Source organism: Ixodes scapularis, unplaced genomic scaffold (assembly GCF_016920785.2).
Source record: "Ixodes scapularis isolate PalLabHiFi unplaced genomic scaffold, ASM1692078v2 ptg000225l_1___fragment_3__unscaffolded, whole genome shotgun sequence".
Lineage (NCBI taxonomy): Eukaryota > Metazoa > Arthropoda > Arachnida > Ixodida > Ixodidae > Ixodes > Ixodes scapularis.
Genome location: NW_024609942.1, coordinates 144,705 through 162,574, shown reverse-complemented (window position 1 = coordinate 162,574; position 17,870 = coordinate 144,705). Strand labels below are relative to the sequence as shown.

At 43.0% G+C, this 17,870-nt stretch overlaps 1 protein-coding gene across 1 annotated transcript in view; it reads right to left on the bottom strand.

Annotated features, from left to right (window-relative positions):
• Positions 1–12,558: 12,558 nt before the first annotated feature.
• LOC115315183 (4-coumarate--CoA ligase 1-like) overlaps positions 12,559–17,870 on the bottom strand; it is a 40,722-nt gene continuing 35,410 nt past the window's right edge. The window contains exon 9 of the mRNA XM_040216921.2: positions 12,559–12,763. Coding sequence (XP_040072855.1) covers positions 12,627–12,763 — 137 coding nt within the window. The 3' untranslated portion in view covers positions 12,559–12,626. The remainder of the gene's footprint in view (positions 12,764–17,870) is intronic.

Sequence of the window (17,870 nt, the reverse complement as noted above, 5' to 3'; positions counted from 1 at the left end):
AAGGTTTAAAATATAGCCAGACTTCCATGAAAACATCATCAAACGCGGGGCATTTAAAATAATTTAAAACCTAAAATAGTTATCAGTTAAAATTGCTGAAATTCGTGAAAACGAATGAAAAAAAGTTAATCTTCTTTCTTAGTTGAGACTATTCTTCTGCATGTATGTGTAATTGGCGCTTCTTTTTTTTCTTTTTTTCTTTTTTTGTTAGGTACGTTTCTTTACAAAATCCAAGGCCGGGAATTGACCTGGTTCGGTATACTGCGGAAGAAATGGGTCCTGCTTTGTTTCCAGTCGCTGGTCAGGCATCTCGTTGGGGCGTCAGATGTGGGTTTCCCCTTTGAGGGGGCACCACGTAGAAACACAGGATGTCTGTAAGTCCGTAGATTGACATGTTTTATTGACTTCTGTGCCACCACGCTGTGACCCTCGGCAAAATGAATAAATGAAAAGAACAGAACAATGTCGGCGCTGTCGTATCAGACCGATTCACTTGGAGGGAGCCCACGCTGCCGTACTAGGCAGATTCATTGGACGAGTGGGAAGCGCAAAAAGAAAGCGTCTCTGATGCCACAGCCTTCTTCAACGAGCGTCTTGGCCGCCGTTCGCGGCCGGCTTATCTAGCCTCCAAAAATGGACGCGCCCGGGGTAGGAGATGCGAATTAACCCGCAGATGGGTCGCGTCCACAATTATTCCGAAGGTTGCGCCGGGGGCAAATCCACCCAAAAAGGGCGAGGGAGACACGGTCCTCTTCGAGGAATGCAGCCTTGCCTTGTATCCGGGAAGCCGCCGCCATCGCGGTCCCGACGGCCTGCATGTGCTAGGCCTAGATAGGGAAACGGGGGAACATTTGGTTCCCACATACTGTCAACGGAAAGTCAGCAGGAAGAAAAATCAACGTAAAGTTAATAGAAAGTCAACAGGTTTTCATTTAATTCCAGACGGAAGAAAATCACCAAAACATTTTCAACACAAAGTCAGCAAACTTTTGGTTGGCCATGTAAACAGAAAGTGTAAGTCAAAAGAAAGTAATGAGTCAACAAAAAGTCAACACGTTTTCAATAAAAAGTCAAAATCATTTTTATAGGGGACACGTTTACCAGGTAAATGGCTATGTACTATTGGGTTCCTATTTGGCTACAACGTTTAATCATTTTGGTTTTGGAAAATAGGTGAAAGTCATAACAATACGGACATTTTTGGTTTCTTAGGTGATAGGTTAACGGACACATAAAATTCCGAAATGGAGGTCACCGAGGGAGGGCGAGAGCGTAGCCGAAGAAACGACGACTAGAGACGAGGCAGGACGCCGAGTAAAGCGAGCAAGGCTCGAAGGACCTCAAAGAAAGAAGGCAGGACGACAGAAACGGCGTTGACGATCGCGGCGGCGGCGGCGGCGGCGACGACAGCGACGGCGAAGAAGATGACGACACGGCAGACGTGTGGCACCTGCAGACCTGGCGCTGGAAGCCGAAGCCTGGGAAAGGTACAAGCAAATACCATGTAAGCCAATACTGGCAACTCCCGCGGATCGCGGGCGAAAAGTGATCGCAGCGCGCCTGGCGAGTTCGGAGTCTCCGCTAGCAAACGAATTCTCCACAATGCATTGGTTTTGCCTATCTCCGTGCAAGGTGAGCAATGAAAAAATTTTGTCACGGGTATTCGCTGCTTTGAATGTTAAAAAGTAGGTTCCGCCTCATGAGTCAAGGGAATTTTCTTCGCGAGGGAAAAATGTTACAGCTTGTAGGGTGCAACTTTCGGGCTCTCCCGAAGAAAACATTCCGTCAGAAGACTTAGAACTTATGTCTGCAAGGCAAGACACGAATGTACCTTCGCCCTGTTTCTTTGAAAAGGGCAATGTAAAAAATGCCTTAGAACATTGCTACGTTTCAACTTTACTGTGCATGTTGATCGATTCTTTTTGTTGTTGCAATTTTAATTTCTCATGATTGTATTGCTTAAAACCGTTTCCTCGAATAGGCGAGCTCGCTATATCCAGATCGTCTCCGGGTGAAGAAGCAAAAGGCAATTACGAACCACGTAACTTGCTGCGATGTCAGTATGCTCCGAAAAAAGACGAGTGTGCGCATGCACATCTGACGCTATTACTGAAACTAATAAAAGCGGAGTTACAAAAAAAAATAAAAAAAAAAACACCCGATGGACGGTCGTGCACCTCCTTCATTTTCCAAATTCTACTTTCTTTTGTATGTTTGAGGCGACGCTATGCCGCCGCGGTCTTTCTTCCTCCTGCGTTTATGTTTTTTGTTTGCTTCTTTTTTTTTTCTTGTGCTTACTTGACGTTCAAACCATCGCGTATTTTGCTTTGCCATGTCTGGCTTAGTTTTTACCTTCTTTCCTTCGCTTCAGCGCTTACTACCACCGGTTCCTGTGCTACGATATGCCTTGACATTTGAAGGGCCGTCTGCAACTTTGTTGTTGTTGTTTTTCCGCTGTCGTCTATGATAACCTCCTATGTTCGGCTTCGATTGAGTTTCTGATCCGAAATCTTCATATGTGCTTCTTGATAAGCTCGTTATACGTTTCTATGTGGATTTTATTTGAGTACGCGGTCACGTCTGCTATGAGTTATCGTTGGTTGATCAACCGGCCGCCTTCGGGCATACACCAGCGCATACTTGGAGACGGCAGGCATACCATGTGCCTGCCATCTCCACTGCGAAAACAAGTTTTTCTGATGTGGTGGAAAATCCTTCTTCCACTTCCCGAAGACCGAACAAACGTGAGTAATTAAGTTACTTCAAATTAAACTGGAAGAGCTATCCAAGTCTGCCTTCAAAATCGCCACTGACGCCTCAACAGACGAATATTTCCCCAAACAAAAGTTCAGCTGAAAACGCACTTGAGGCCGCTGATCCACACTCATAACAAAGGCGCGGTGTGCAAGGATTGCCTGGACATGTACGCCAACAAGTACTGGAATGTACTTTTGAACTGCTGCGCCAAGCGAGAAAACAAACAACCTGCCAAAGTCTCTGGGAAAAGAGAAGCGAAAGCAAAAAAAGGTCACACACTGCTAGCACGTAGCAGATTGCAGCTTTTTTGTTCTTAATTCCTACTAACGCCGCGAAAGCAATAGTGGTGCAAAACTATCGATAGTACTATCGATAGTATCGATAGTCGCCAGAAATCTGACTATCGATAGTGAAAAATACTATCGATAGTACTATCGATAGTCGACTATCGAAAAACTATCGATAGTACTATCGATTGTCGACTATAGAAAAACTATGGATAGTACTATCGATAGTCGACTATCGAAAAACTATCGATAGTACTATCGATAGTCGACTATCGAAAAACCATCGATAGTACTGATAGTCGACTATCGAAAAACTATCGAAAAACTATCGATAGTCGAATTTCAGAAAACTATCGTTAATCGACTATCGGAAAACTATCGATAGTCGACTATCGTAAACCTATCAATAGTACTGTCGACAGTTTACTATGGATAGTTTTGCGACACTAGTAGTTTGCGTCGCTCCCTCTTGTCTATTTATCGCTTTAATTTTTTTTTCAAACGGGGCACCAACTAGCCCAGGCACTTACCATCCCAACTTTGGTTCAGCTTTCAGTGATGACGAAGATGGGGGTTAGGGCGAAAAAAGAAGGGGGAGGCGAACGGTAGGGCGAGGGCAAGACGGGCCGGGGAGGAGGAAGCAGACGAACCGCTGGAGAAGAGAGGGGGAAACCTCCTTCTCTCTTTAGCGTTCCGTCTGCTTCCTCCTCCCCGGCTCATCTTACCCTCGACCTGCCTTCTTGAGTTGTAACGGACTATAGTGGTGCAAGACTATCGATAGCACTAGCGATAGTATCGTTAGTCGCCAGTATAGTAAAAAACCATTGATAGTCGACTACCGAAAAACTATCGAAAAACTATCGATAGTCGACTATCGAAAAACTATCGATAGTACATCGATAGTCGACTATCGATAGTTCTGGGATACTATCGATAGTTTTGGAAAAACTATCGATAGTATCGATAGTCAATTTATCGATAGTTTTGCATCACTAGAAAGCAAATAAACAAACGTGTAACGTGCAGCTGAAAAAAAAAAGAAAAAAAGAGGAGCTCTTTTTTTTTATAGTTTCGTCGTGTTGCTTCCGCTTTGTTTGTTGTGGACTCAACACCGAGGACGAGCACCACTTGCTCATTTTCAACCGACGCGCCGTGCGATCGTCGTCGTTGAAGGAGGTCTTTGCTGGGTGATTTGTATTTTTGTATCGTCTGCTAACATCTTCGTTGCAATCGCCGGGCGCTGTTCGCGACTGTTCTCCATTTCTTTTTATTTTCATCTGGGATCGCGACCCCGTCTTTTCTGCAAAGTTAGGAAAGTGTTTGCATTGTCATTTTTCTCCTTACTTTTTGTTTTTGTAATTTTGCAGAGGCTGGAGCGCTTGCTCTGGTAATTTTAACATATTGTTTGCGCACGTTTTAATAATCACCTATTCAGGTAAGAGATTGTGACAACGCAGTTTGTAACGGATAAACAGTAACTTCTTAGCGACGTAGTTCGAGTGGCTAAACGCCTTTTTTCCGCTTCCCAGATGCGCTTCAAACGGGTGTGATCCCCCTGAGCGGCGTTTGAGACCTCTAAATAAACTGCTCTATCTTCGTTTATAAGCGCGCTGTTATTTGTTTGTCATTGCAGTTGCAATCAGTGGATTCTGCTTTGCAAACGGGTTGACCGCAATGAATTGTTTCAGCTGTTGGGGTGAAGAAACGGGGCTCGCAAAGCTCGAGGACGTCGCGGAGCCTATATTTTTCCATTGCGTCGTCTGCTTCCGTAGACTCCGAGTCCGCTAGAGGCGCCACTGTCACGTTCGCCGCCGCTTCCATAGGTTTTCGGAGGAGTTTCCAGTACTGGCGAAGCTAAATCGTATTTGGTGCAAGACTCGACACACACTACTTATCTCGCATTCCGGTAGTCGCGAATCCGACATCACAAGTCAAGATTGCCAGTATGGAGCCCAGGCTACTGTGGAAGGCTATCACGAAACACTTGACTTCGCTGTGCGGTAATGGAAACCTTGTTCACGACTGCAACGTCAACAATAGCATAATCGCTATCACGGTGTAAGAAGAGAAACACGCGCAAAGCATCCTCGGAATCAATGAAATCCCTATCTACGAGTGGGAGACCAGCAAGACGGTTCAAGTCAACACATATACAGGTCCACTACCAGCTCCCTGCCCAGGGTGTAATTCACGACATTTCGTCGGACGTCACTTCCAAGGACGTCGTCAATCACACCACGGCGGACTACCACGAGGCACGTACGTGTTGACGTTTGGAGGCCAAGGCGTCCTGAGAATAGCGTGATACTACGGATGACACCTCAACGTTTTCCAATACAAGCCGACGGCGGTAATCTGCCTCCAGTGCTACGGCCTCGGACACAAGGCGACCGTCTGCACTCGCAGGCAACGATCTAAGCAGTGCGGCAAGGCGCACGCGGACACCGAACAGTGCCGGGAAAAGTACTGCCTGAACTGCCGAACTGCCGAGTTACCGGACACACTGCCCTGGAAGACAGATGCCAGTCCGAAGCACAAGAGGATGAACGACTACGCAAGAAAGCCGCTACCGGCCGACCGGTGGCGCCACCATCGAGAAAAAGACCTACAGATGGAGCAGGGAGAGGAACATGAAGGACGTCCTTCGGCGCACACGCCGGGGGGTGTGCCTTGAATCATGTCAGCAACAGCTTTTGCAACGACAGCAACAACAGAGAACGGCAACCGCGAACCACATCGACTGGCTATATCCGGAGATCAAGGACAATTTCCCACCACTGAGTGGAACGGGGGCCGTGTACACCAGACGAGAAATCTTGGACAACCAAACCCTAAAGACGCAAAACAGTAGAAGGACTAAGATTGATTTGCCAAAATCCTCACCGAGACGCTTCAGAAGCGGCGAATTCGCGGCGATTATCCAAGCCAAGACCGATTTGGATAGAGTCACCGAACACTTCGCCAAGGCGCATGTGAATACGATCTGGAACAGAGAGCTGAAGGAGAGCAATGTAAAGTCAATCCGAGGCCAAGGCAGTGGCGGAAGCCGGAATGAAGCAGGAGGAAGGAGAGAAAAAAAATTAGCAGCTAGCCGAGCAACTGTAGCAGCGCAGAAGCTACGCCGCAATATTCTTGAACGCGGGCAGCAACAAGGCACCGACGCAGAAGCCCAAGTCCAACTACACAGAAAAGAACGGCGAGACCACGGAGGACACAATCCAAGTTCCATGGCAGGAAATGCAACAACAGCAACAACAATTGCAACGGCAATGGCAGCAGCAGCAGCCAATTGAGATGATGCAGCCGTTCAACCTGCTGGTGCAGACTCTGGCCCAACATGGCATAGGAATGGCGACAGCGGCACCGGCAGCACCAGGCCAACAACAGTTATGGCCAGCAGCAGCAGCAAGAGCAAATATTGCCGCGGCGACAGCAGCGAAAAAAAAAAATGAAGGACGTTTAGAATTTTTTGTACCTGGACGGTTTCAGATAAGATCGAACAACCATGTGTGGTGACCATTTTTAATTTTGATAAAAAAAATATTTGGCTGGCTCCATGCCCAAAATAATAAAACCAATCCTTTAAAAAAAATTGTCTTCGCGAAAAAAAAAAAATTGTAAGCACCCTCTTAGTCACGTGCGCGTTTTGCGTATCGCGCGATGTTGGCATTTCGGGTGGCTTCCCCAAAACAACTGTTCTGGCTAAGGGTCTAAAAATATTTACTGACAAATTAGACATACGAAGGATTGAGAAAAAGTATTAATCACCGACTATTAGTTTCGTTATTTCGAAAACACAAATCGCAAATACGGCACTTTGCGCAATAACGCTATGGATAAAGATAGTTTTCATCGTATTTATAAACGCGAATATCTTTAAGCTTTGCCAGTGTGCTGCCAGTGTTGTGCTGGTTTGCGGGAGAAATTTACAACAATTGCTTACACGGGGGCAAGTAACTAAATATGGATTATTTTGAAATTCATTTTAAAAAAGGCCGTTTTTAATCATCTCTAATCTCTTCAATATTAACGCTTATAAAATGTGCTAACAGACACTGGAAACACATAATGCCACACTTTGTGGGTTTGAAGTTTTAACGCGAGAAATATGGCCAAATTGACGCTAACGCGGTTGCCATAAATGGGGCGTGCACATATCCCTTCTTTAGAATTTCATGATTATAAAATAGCGTAAAAATGCTACGGGGTCGTCAGGAAAAGAAAAGACAGCAGATAGGTGGACGGTAGGCTTGAAGGGAAAATTCTTGATAGATTTTTGTACAACCGACCCAAAAAGGCCTATGGACCGGAGCGATCGAGAGGCGCCAGCTTGTAACATATGCTTCGCTGTGCCTGTTTCAACAGCCGGCGTGTAGCGTATCCGTCTACACCACGTAAACGCAGCAACGGGAGCGAATTTGTAAACAGATCAGCCTACAACCTTGTCGGTAACTAGATCTAGGAGGTAGGGTGCGGCAGAACCTGTAACTTAATTTATATAATAATAATGATGTTTTTATTCATTTTACAAATGCATAAGTAAAACCTCGTTATAACATGATGGTATAACAAACCAATGGATATAACAAAGCGATCATAATTCCCCCCCTTGCTTGATAATAGCGGGAAGAAATCGACATTGGCTGTAACAAGCTAATGGTTATAACGATATAATTACGACCGCTCCTTCAACTTTGTTATAACGAGGTTTTACTGTATAAATAATGCTGGCCTACAAAAGCAGTATTCTCCTTGTGCGTAGGACCAGGCAATCCAACGAAATACATATCAATGCAGCATGATACAAGAAAATCGAACGAGTGTGTAATGTGGCTATCAATTCCAACATTATTACAGGACAGAGCCCAAATTCGGCACACAACAAAATGAACACAACTATTGAAATCATTATGGGGCAAGTATACAGGGATGAGAGGAAAGCAGTGTTTATGCAGGTAATGTGAGCCACCAATTTTTTATTTCTTTTTTTAGTACTTTTATCGAATTTACTTTCATTACAGGCTCAGTAAGCTCATTAAATAAAGTGGGAATAAAGTGATTTTTTCACCTTTTTCCGTATCGCGTGTAAATTTTGGGGATTTTAAACCTTTCTTTACGCCTCGAGTGCCTAGGCTTGTCCACTGGAACCTTGAAAGTAGAATCATAGAAATAATTTATAAACGTAACATATCTAAGAAAATGTATGAAAAATAAAATTTGGAGCTTTTTTGCTTTATCTTTCATATCTAATGTTCCGAACGGAGTTCCGCATGTAATGTTTTTCACCATATGTTTTAAAATTCTGTCTAATGCATTTGTCTTGCATGGAGAACAGTGCCGATGTGAAGTGATTCCCTATTGTAGAATAGTCTCAGATAACGACCTGTACAACAGTAATCTTATCTTTACGCTGCACAAGCTTTTTATTCTGTACAAATATGCTGAAACGGCACGTAGTCTTTTAGTCACGAATTCCACATGTTGATTCCATGATAAATGTTCGTCCACGTATAATCCTAGACATTTTACACAATTATCGTATAGCAAAAGGCTTACAAGTACAATTTTTACACGGTGTCGAATGAAGTAAAATTCTAATTCTAGGTGACATATCAACACGTTTATGAGAATTTTAGAAACACAGTAACTTAGTTTTGGCAAAATATACTGAAATGGCATTTGAGTTAAACCAACCTATTAGTGCATCTATATTTCTTTGGAAGACTAAAACAGCATCATCAAAGTTTTCATAGGGTAAAAGTAGCACCGTATCGTCAGCAAACCGAAATAGCTTAGCTTGTATTGGTAGAATACCCAAATCATTTATGTAAACTTTAAATAAAATTGGTCCCAGAGTGCTACCTTGTGGTACACCACATTCGACTTTAGCACTTCTACTCATATTATTCATAATTTTAACCATTTGTTGTCTGTCATTAGAGTAGTTCTGAAAAAAAGTTATAAAACTGCCCCTGAAACCTAATCTGTAAAGCTTTTCAAGTAACAAAGAATGATTAATGATATCAAAAGCCTTCGTTAGGTCTATGAAAAGTGCTAGGGCTATCCTGTTATTGTTTAGTGCTTCGTTAACATAGTCGGAAAAATCTTCTAAAAGTGTAATAGTACCTTTTTGCTGTCGAAAGCCATATTGAGTGCTTGAAAATAAATTAAATTTATCACAAAAACTGGTCATTGCTAGTTGCACCCACTTTTCGATAGTATGAGCTAATGCAGGCAGAATGGAAATCGGTCTGTAGCTCTCCAATTCCTGTTTTTACCCTTTTTATACAGTGGACGTATAATAGATATCTTCAAGCCCTTAGGAATTCTTCTGGTATGAAAAGTGTCATTATTTATTTTCATTAAAACGCGTTTTAATTTATTCAAGTTATACCGAATATCTCGTATTTTAATATTATCAAATCCTGGTGTTTTAGTTACTGGCATAGCATTTATAATCCTCAACAGTTCGCTTTCCGTCATCTGAGGTAAGTACGCCGAAGTAGAGCATCTGACCTGTAGAGTGACAGGATTGGAACCAATCAGCGAAAGGTTACTTTTTATACTTCTTACGGAGTCAACAAAACACTTAGTAAATGATTCTGATAACGTTGAATGAGAATTTGATCCAGAAAAGTGTTTCTGAATTGTATCATCCACGCTATATGACAGCGGTTTGAAGAATTATGATGTCCAATTTGGGTATACTCATGTGACCTACGTCAGTGGTGGTGCAGCAAGCCGCTTTAAGAACAAATACCAACTACACGAGGTGCAGAGCAAGATGTACACGTCAGCGAAGTGGAATTTTTCCGCAACAGGACGTGGCAGGAGTGCCAGCGATGGAATCGGGGGTCATGTCTAGCACCAGGCAACGTTGTACAACCTCCGACGGCCCACCACGTGGGGGATCCCAGCGTCAGACACGGTTGCCCCACTGAACGCTAAACTGCCGAAAGTGAAACTAATGCACCTCCCGAAAGCTGATGTCAAAGCGTTCAAGCACATGAAAGCAAAGGAGTGGGACCCTGGTTCTGTTGTGCGCGGAATTCAGTCCTGTCACTTGTGGCAGCGTGCGCTGTCCGACTCCTCGCAACCATAGCTGTTTTAGCAAGAACATTAGACGCAGAAAATATATCTTTGAAAGTGAAGTCTTCTATGGCTGTGAAAAGCAGATCGAGGTCGCGAGCTTGCGGTGCCACTAAGAAGAAACAAACAGTGATCACTACAGGAAAAACGGGAAAAGAATGTTCCTAATCGGAGTGCCAGGAGAGCACCACGACCGACTCGAGTCAGCGTCCGGAAGAAAGAATACACGCGACAAGCGCCAAATGTACGGACAGGATCTTGATTCATTAAACTCGTTTCAATTGTACCACTTTAACGATGGTTCTTTTTTTATCACTATTTAAGCCTGGTCGTCAGCAGTGCAGCCTCCCTACGACGTCTAGGCTCCGAAATTCACTGATCCGAAAAATCTGTATTTGGATTCTTGACTTGTGCTTCAAACTCAGCTGTAATCTTTTGTATGAATTCTTATTTTTCACGAACTCCTGTTCCTGTGCTTTTTCTTCACAGAGTTCCTACATTTTCGGATCCCTCTCTTGCCCTCGTTTGAAATCGGCACGTCCTATCTATCCCTACTCCCTTTATGGCAATTCTGTCTATTTAGCGCCCTGTAAATTCAAAAATACAAAAATATTGCAAAGCATTTCTGAAGGGCCTGATAGGACAGATATTGAATCTTGTACTGTGAAAAGTTGAAGGAAACTTAAGATGGCCTTCGTATTAAACTGATTGTGCAATTATTGCAAAATCAGGGACCTGTCTACATTTCAGTGTATTGTTTTAAAAGGTCATCGTTTTCAATTTTAATGGCAATTCATGCGAATATTGAACAAGCACGTCCAAATCATGTTAAAAAAGTTTAATTTCCAGTCTTTTAAGATCCGAATCCATAAAGCTCTGAATTGTTTTGTAAGCGATATTACATGTTTACCTCCGTTTATTTTATGTACATGTCTCTGCACAAGAAAATATTAAATCTAAGGCGACATCAGTTTTCCTTTTGTAGATATCCAAAGGGACGGTTTCACCCGCCGCAAAAACGTGCGCGCATACCGGAAAGACTTTGTGATTTTTGTTCCTCAAGGGAAATTTCCGCAAAAAAACTTCAAATATGTGTTTTCGGTGTCACAAGTAAAATATATCTTTTGGTAAAAACATTTGAAAAAATGTCGACCGGAGGTGGTCGTTTTGATCCTATCTTAAAACGTCCAATACAGACAGTCACAATCAATCGGAATTTCCTTTTTTGCATTATCTTTATTTGCTTTTGCGATGTGCGGGCCTCCGCGACAGAGGTCTGCACAACCCGATCCCCAAACCCGGGGAAACTAAATTGGCGTATATGTCACATAACTACAATTCTATCGCTAGTTTTAGCGGGGAAACAAAATTGGGGGGGGGGGGGGGGGGTGTTTAGATCGCATGAGACGTAAATTTCCCCACTAAATTTAGCGTGACGTCAATTTTCCGAACTAGGTTTAGCTCACGTTACGTTAGGTCACGTGACGTCAATTTCCACGCTAACTTTCGCGGAAAATGCACGCACGGGTCTGCGGACACATTTCGGGAATGAGGGACTCCGTTCAAAAGCATTTGATGCTTCACAAAAGGTGTCCTCGTTAGTAACGGCGTTGGTAATGATGTAACTTTAGAAATAGTTTTATACATAAAGACAGGGAACGGGGCAATACGTCCCGTCCCCTGTTTAAATGTATAAAACTCTTTTTAAAGTTACAAAAAAGGTGACTGCTTCTGATCTGTAAAGGGTATTTACAAACGAAATCTTGATGTGAAAAATTCCTACAGAGACTTAAAACTACACCCCTATTTGTAATTCAAGGCGAGGGTGTAAAGCTCTTAACAGTTAACTAGTTTCTAACGTGAGCAGTTAGAGGCTGCTGAATAATATGTTAGATACACATGTTCAGAGACAGGTCGCGTTTGTGAAACGCATAGGTTGTAAAAAAAACACATTACAAATTTACTTTTGCGACATTACATCCCTGTGCTTGTATGCTACAATAGTTAAATCATTGCCAAAAATAAAATAGTAATGTTCTTGTAATGTTTTTTTTCTCTCCTGAGATTTTAAAAATTATTTTTTAACTTGTATAGTATTTCAGCGTGTTAGTGCTTTTAAACACTTAGAAAGTAGAAGTGGAAAATGGAAGTGGAAGGCAAATTTGTCGAGCGCGACTACCTTCGCCAATCTTCACGTGATGGCCCGGCCTCCATAAATCTTTTCTGTGTTCTTATAGTCTTGCCTTCTTTTCGTGTGTGCGGCCGACCGGATGGTCCCAACACTATACTACATTTCATCAAAGGCAAACAGTTTTATACTGCCATAAATGAAACTTTGTTTTATCATATCTAGTCATTAATTGAAACCGACTCACAGTTAATTGACTCGAGCATTTTTCTTTATTCTTGTTTATTACAAGGGAAATACAGAAACACGTTTATCTCAGGTTATATGCTGGTTTTCGCGTAACTTGTGGTGTCTGAGAAGCTCAACTATTTTTTCAACTTTTCAATTTCATGGGCAACCTTTGTTTTCAGGTCTTGTCTCAGGATCTTGCCGTTTTCGGATTTGGGAAGAGATTTCATAAAGAAAACACCTCCATACAGCTGCTTGAAGACCGCTGCTTGACCTTTGCAATAGAAAAAAAAAAGACATAATATTTTTTTTTTATTTCCCGCAAGCTCAATACTCCAATCATGTAACCATACTTTTTGCAGATTAAAAATCAGAAAGACGTTTACGTTTCGTGTTCATGTAATTTTTGAGAATTAAAGAAAAAGCATGGTGCATACAAAGCACATTTGCTTCTATAGTGCCTTGTGCATTGTATGGAGTAAGTGAACTAGTGTTTCTCTTCATTGTAAGTTTCAAATAGAAGTTAATGTAATATAGCCAAGTGCACCGCTAGGTATAGCCGGTCTAATATGGCATCCAGAACCTTTTTGAAAAGTAAACATTTCAGCAAAATCTGCCTGGTTAGGTGAGTATTAAGAAAAGAAACTGGAAATACTCTAACCAACTGGTTTAAATTTCCCGACGTTTCGCGGACTGCTCGGTCGCTTGTTCACGGGCGACTTATTTGGCTGGGTGTTCGTCTTTCTCTTCTCCTTGTCGCTGCCGTTAAAATCGTCTTCCATAAGAAACAGCTCAAGGCCTTGTTTACCGCATTCCTTGCGCCGACTGCAACGCCTCATATGTGGGAGAAACCAAGAACTTTACCGAACGCTCTAGCGGAACATGCAGAAAAGAACAACCACGTCATCAACTTCGACAGCAGTTCCGTCCTAGACACCAAAAGAAACTGGAAACAAACGACTCTATTTAGAGTCCTGGCATATCCAGCATACCAAGAACAACCTGAACCGGTTGATCGGTACCCTCCCAAGTAGCTATATTCACGGACTTGAGGAGTCCCAAAGAGAAGAAGACGATTTTAACGGCAGCGACAAGGAGAAGAAGAGAAAGTCGAACACCCAGCCAAATAAGTCGCCCGTGAACAAGGGACCGAGCAGGCCGCGAACCGTCGGGAAATTTTAACCAGTTGGTTAGAGTACTTCCAGTTCCTTTTGTTAGAACCGTTTTTAAATTTAGTCCCAAGTTGGGCTAGTTGGTACATGTTAGGTATAAATGTCAGCTAGAACATAAACACGAACACAGCAAACATAGAAAGGAACCAACACACCACTGCTTGTGTTTCTTCCTTTTTATACTTTGTGCGTTCATGTTTATGTTCTTGTTTACACTTTACCTTTTTGAAAATTGTTATTTGTACCTTCCAATTCTTATTTAATACTTTGAAATCATCTGATAAACAAAATAGCTCTGTCAAATAAAAACGATTAACTAATATGCGCTGTGTTTTATATATATATATATATACAACGGGCATGGTGGCGGGGGGTCGAAGGCGTGGGTATGAATGATGAAAAGAAACCCTTAGTAAAAACAGCAACAACGGCCGAAACGTCGAAGATTAAATCGTCCGTTGTTGCTGTTTTCAGTGAGGGTTCTTTTCTTCTTATATATATATATATACATATATATATATGAACGAATATGTGCAGATGAATGAACCGTACTTAATCCAATGAATCAAAGAATTAAAGTTTCCAGGAACCCGCCGAAAGCCAAAAATTGGCGGAGCCAGGATTTGAACCCTGGGCCTCCCAATGTCCGGTCGGGTGTGCTAACCACTACACTACTCCACCTTGGCTTTCTGGCGTTTCCTACCTGTCTTATTAATGCACAAGAAACGAAGTGTATCCAATCGGAGGTGTTCTGGAAACACACGCCGCCGCGTGGAACGCGGTACGACGCTTAGTGTCACGTGGTACGTGCTCGTTTGTGCTCCAGAAATCCTCCCACTGTTTGTCTCGCCCCGTGTACATGTAGTATTCTTTGTTTATGAGCTTTTTTAGAGACACGGTATAATCATCATCTGCGAGAATCAAGAGCCACGTTATTGAGTATACAACACGGGCACTTCACACCATCGTACGTGGTCTCCGAGGAGGATATGAACGAATATGTGCAGATGAATGAACCGTACTTAATCCAATGAATCAAAGAATTAAAGTTTCTAGGAACCCGCCGAAAGCCAAAAATTGGCGGAGCCAGGATTTTAACACTGGGCCTCCCAATGTCCGGTCGGGTGTGCTAACCACTACATTACTAACCACTACACTACAAATTAGTTTAAAGAGAGCCATGAAAGTTACATTTAACCGGTTTGTGCTGGTGAGTTAAATGGCCAGGGGGACATTATTTGCGCGGCTAATCTTCGCAATAAGTCAGCTAATAATTACAATTTGTTAATCAAATTTTAATATAGTGAAAATGGGCGTATGGCTCCAATTAAAAACTTGCTGAGCGTCATCAAAATCTACTAAATCAACTCTTTTTAGAACGACTTGAAGCTCGTGGGAATCTCGCGGGCGCGCCAAAGTTACTACTCGTGAAGCAGGCGTAAAGCTAGCAGTGGCGGAACGCGATGATAATCGTATGAACCGCGTTTGGCTCACCCCCGAGATTCCCAGGAGCTTCAAGTCGTTCTGAAAAGAGTTGATATAGTAGTTTTTAATGACGCTCAGTAAGTTTCTAACTGTAATCATGTATATATCACTTATAAAAACTTAATTAAGAAATTTTACTTAATTTTTCAACATATTGCAAAAATAAGCCACCCACATAATGTACTAGTGGCCGTAGAACTCACTTGCAGAAACCGTATAAGTGCAACTTTCACGGCTTCTTCTAAACATATCTGTGAAGCTTAAAAAGAAAACACACTGTATATAATTTTTTTCGCAGCTTAAAGGACACATGCAAAGTAAAAAAACATTTTTTTTAAACGGCTTAGATGGAAAAAGGACGCCATAAAACGATTTTACAACGAAGAAAAAAAAATTTTAGAGCTATATTTACGGCGCAAAACGAATTTGTAGTTGGCGCCCGCGGGCACCGCGGAAAAGTGGTCTGTATTTATCACGTGACTGGTCTTTATTTATCACGTGGTGCTTGCGCTCTTTCGGAAGCTTCCTATAGCCTCGAAAAGTAACTTATTCATCTTTGTTTGAAGTATAACAAAAAACCAAGACGAATAAGTAACTTTTAGAGCCCAAAGGAAACTCCTGAAAAAGCGCAAGCAGACGTCACGTGATAGACCTGTGCGCCGGTCAGACGACGGCGGCGGCGCCCCGAAGCAGATGAACTTGTGCGGCGACGGCGACGGCGGCGTGGAGAAACGCGTTGAAGCGGCGTTCGCACAACGCTCAGCGTGCGGCGGCGACGCAGCGCGGCGGCGCGCGGGCCTACCACGTGACCAGCGGCGGCTCCCGCGAGCGCCAACTACAAATTCGTATAGCGCCGTAAATATAGCTCTAAAAATTTTGTTTCTTCGTTGTAAAATCGTTTTATGACATCCTTTTTCCATCTAAGCTGTCTAAAAAAAATTTTTTTTTCCTTTGCATGTGTCCTTTAACTTTTTCCCCCATACTTTACTACAAAAATTCAATAACCACAATCCCCCCTCTTCGTTCACATTATATATATATATATATAGATATATATATATTGGCCAGAAGTGACGAAAACGTTCGCCGCTTCTGCCCAATTTTTTTGCCAGCTCTCTTTCTTTTCCCCTTCCCCTAACATTAATTCAATATATTCAATAATCAATTATTGAATTTATTGAATTAATGTTAGGGGAGGGGAAAAGAAAGAGAGCTGGCGAAAAATTTGGCCAGTAGCGGTGAAATTTTAGATGCGGAGCACCTCTTGCTCGGGTCTATGTCCCGCGGCGTCGTAGTCCGCACTCACACTGCGCATGCCCAACTCTCCTCCTTCCCTCTCTCCAACAGCTGCGCGTGACTCTCTCCGCTCTCTCTCTCTACCAGCTGCGTGTACTTCGCGTGCGTTCGCTACTACTCACACCGCGCGCGCATGCGCAACTCTCCTCCTCCAGTCTCCTCTCCTTCAAAGTGTGAATATAAGCACTGGTAGCGTGCTGCGCTCGTTCAGTTCACCCGCTGTTGACTCCACTTCACTCCGTCCTTGCGATGAAGTGTGATGGAAGCAACAGTCCCGTCAGTTACTGGGTTGGCGCAAGCAAGCGTCAGCACCACCCCACAAACTACCAGCAACGCTACGTCCACTGAAGACAAAGCTGCGCAGCGAAGGGCACGCGACGCTGAGCGCAAACGCTTGAAGCGAGCGGCAGACCCTGAACTACGGCAACGAGAAGCGGCGTCCATTCGTCAACGTCGAGCGGCGGATGCTGAACTACGACAACGTGAAGCAGCGGCGGTTCGAGAACGTCGAGCAGCAGAACCTGATGTTCGGGACCGTGAAGTTCAACGTAAACGTACGAAGCGAGCGGCGGAACCCGACCTTTGCGAACGGGAAGCCGCGTTGGTTCGTGAACGTCGAGCAGCAGAACCTGAGGTTCGGGACCGTGAAGTTAAACAACGTTACTAACACCGTTAATAACACCGTTAATAACGATCCGCGATGCTCCGCATCACCCCATGGTTCCCCTCGGGAAGATGGTGTAATTTTTTTTCGTCAGGTTCCTTTCTTTTTCCCTTCCCCTAAATTCAATGCAATAAATTTAATAACCGCTCCCTTCCCTCTTCGTTCGCAATATTATCACGACAGCCACTTGTGAATCTTACCTCACTCCTCATTAAATATTTTTATGCATAATAAAAACCATGCAGTTACTTTTCTCATGTCCAGAAAGCTTCACGTAGCTTCTTACAAGCAATGACTGCACAAAACAATTAAAATAATGTACTAATTCACACGATAAAGGTGGCCTCGGTATGACTACCGGCGTTTTCTAAAAGTGCGTTCTTTTTCACTTCAAATATTTTATTCTGGGTATGGAGTTATTTTTGTAAGATCCTGTGCCTACTGGAGAGGGATGGGGAGATAGAGGGAGGGGTGGAAAGGAAAAGGAGAGTTAGGAAAATATAGGTGAGTAGAGGCGGGCTCTGAGCAAAAAGAGGCCGTACTTGAAACGAAGTTGAAATGTATTGAGTATGAATATTCATTTTGTATTTATTCTGTATTATTTTGTCCGCATTCGAAATACATGCGTAAGGTATTCAAAATATATTGTAAATATTAGTCAGAAAATATTTATATATACCAAAAATATAATTCCTTCCCCCTCAAATGACGCTTGCGTATTAAAAACCAACCACAACATTTTTTTTTTCATTTTTTATATTTTG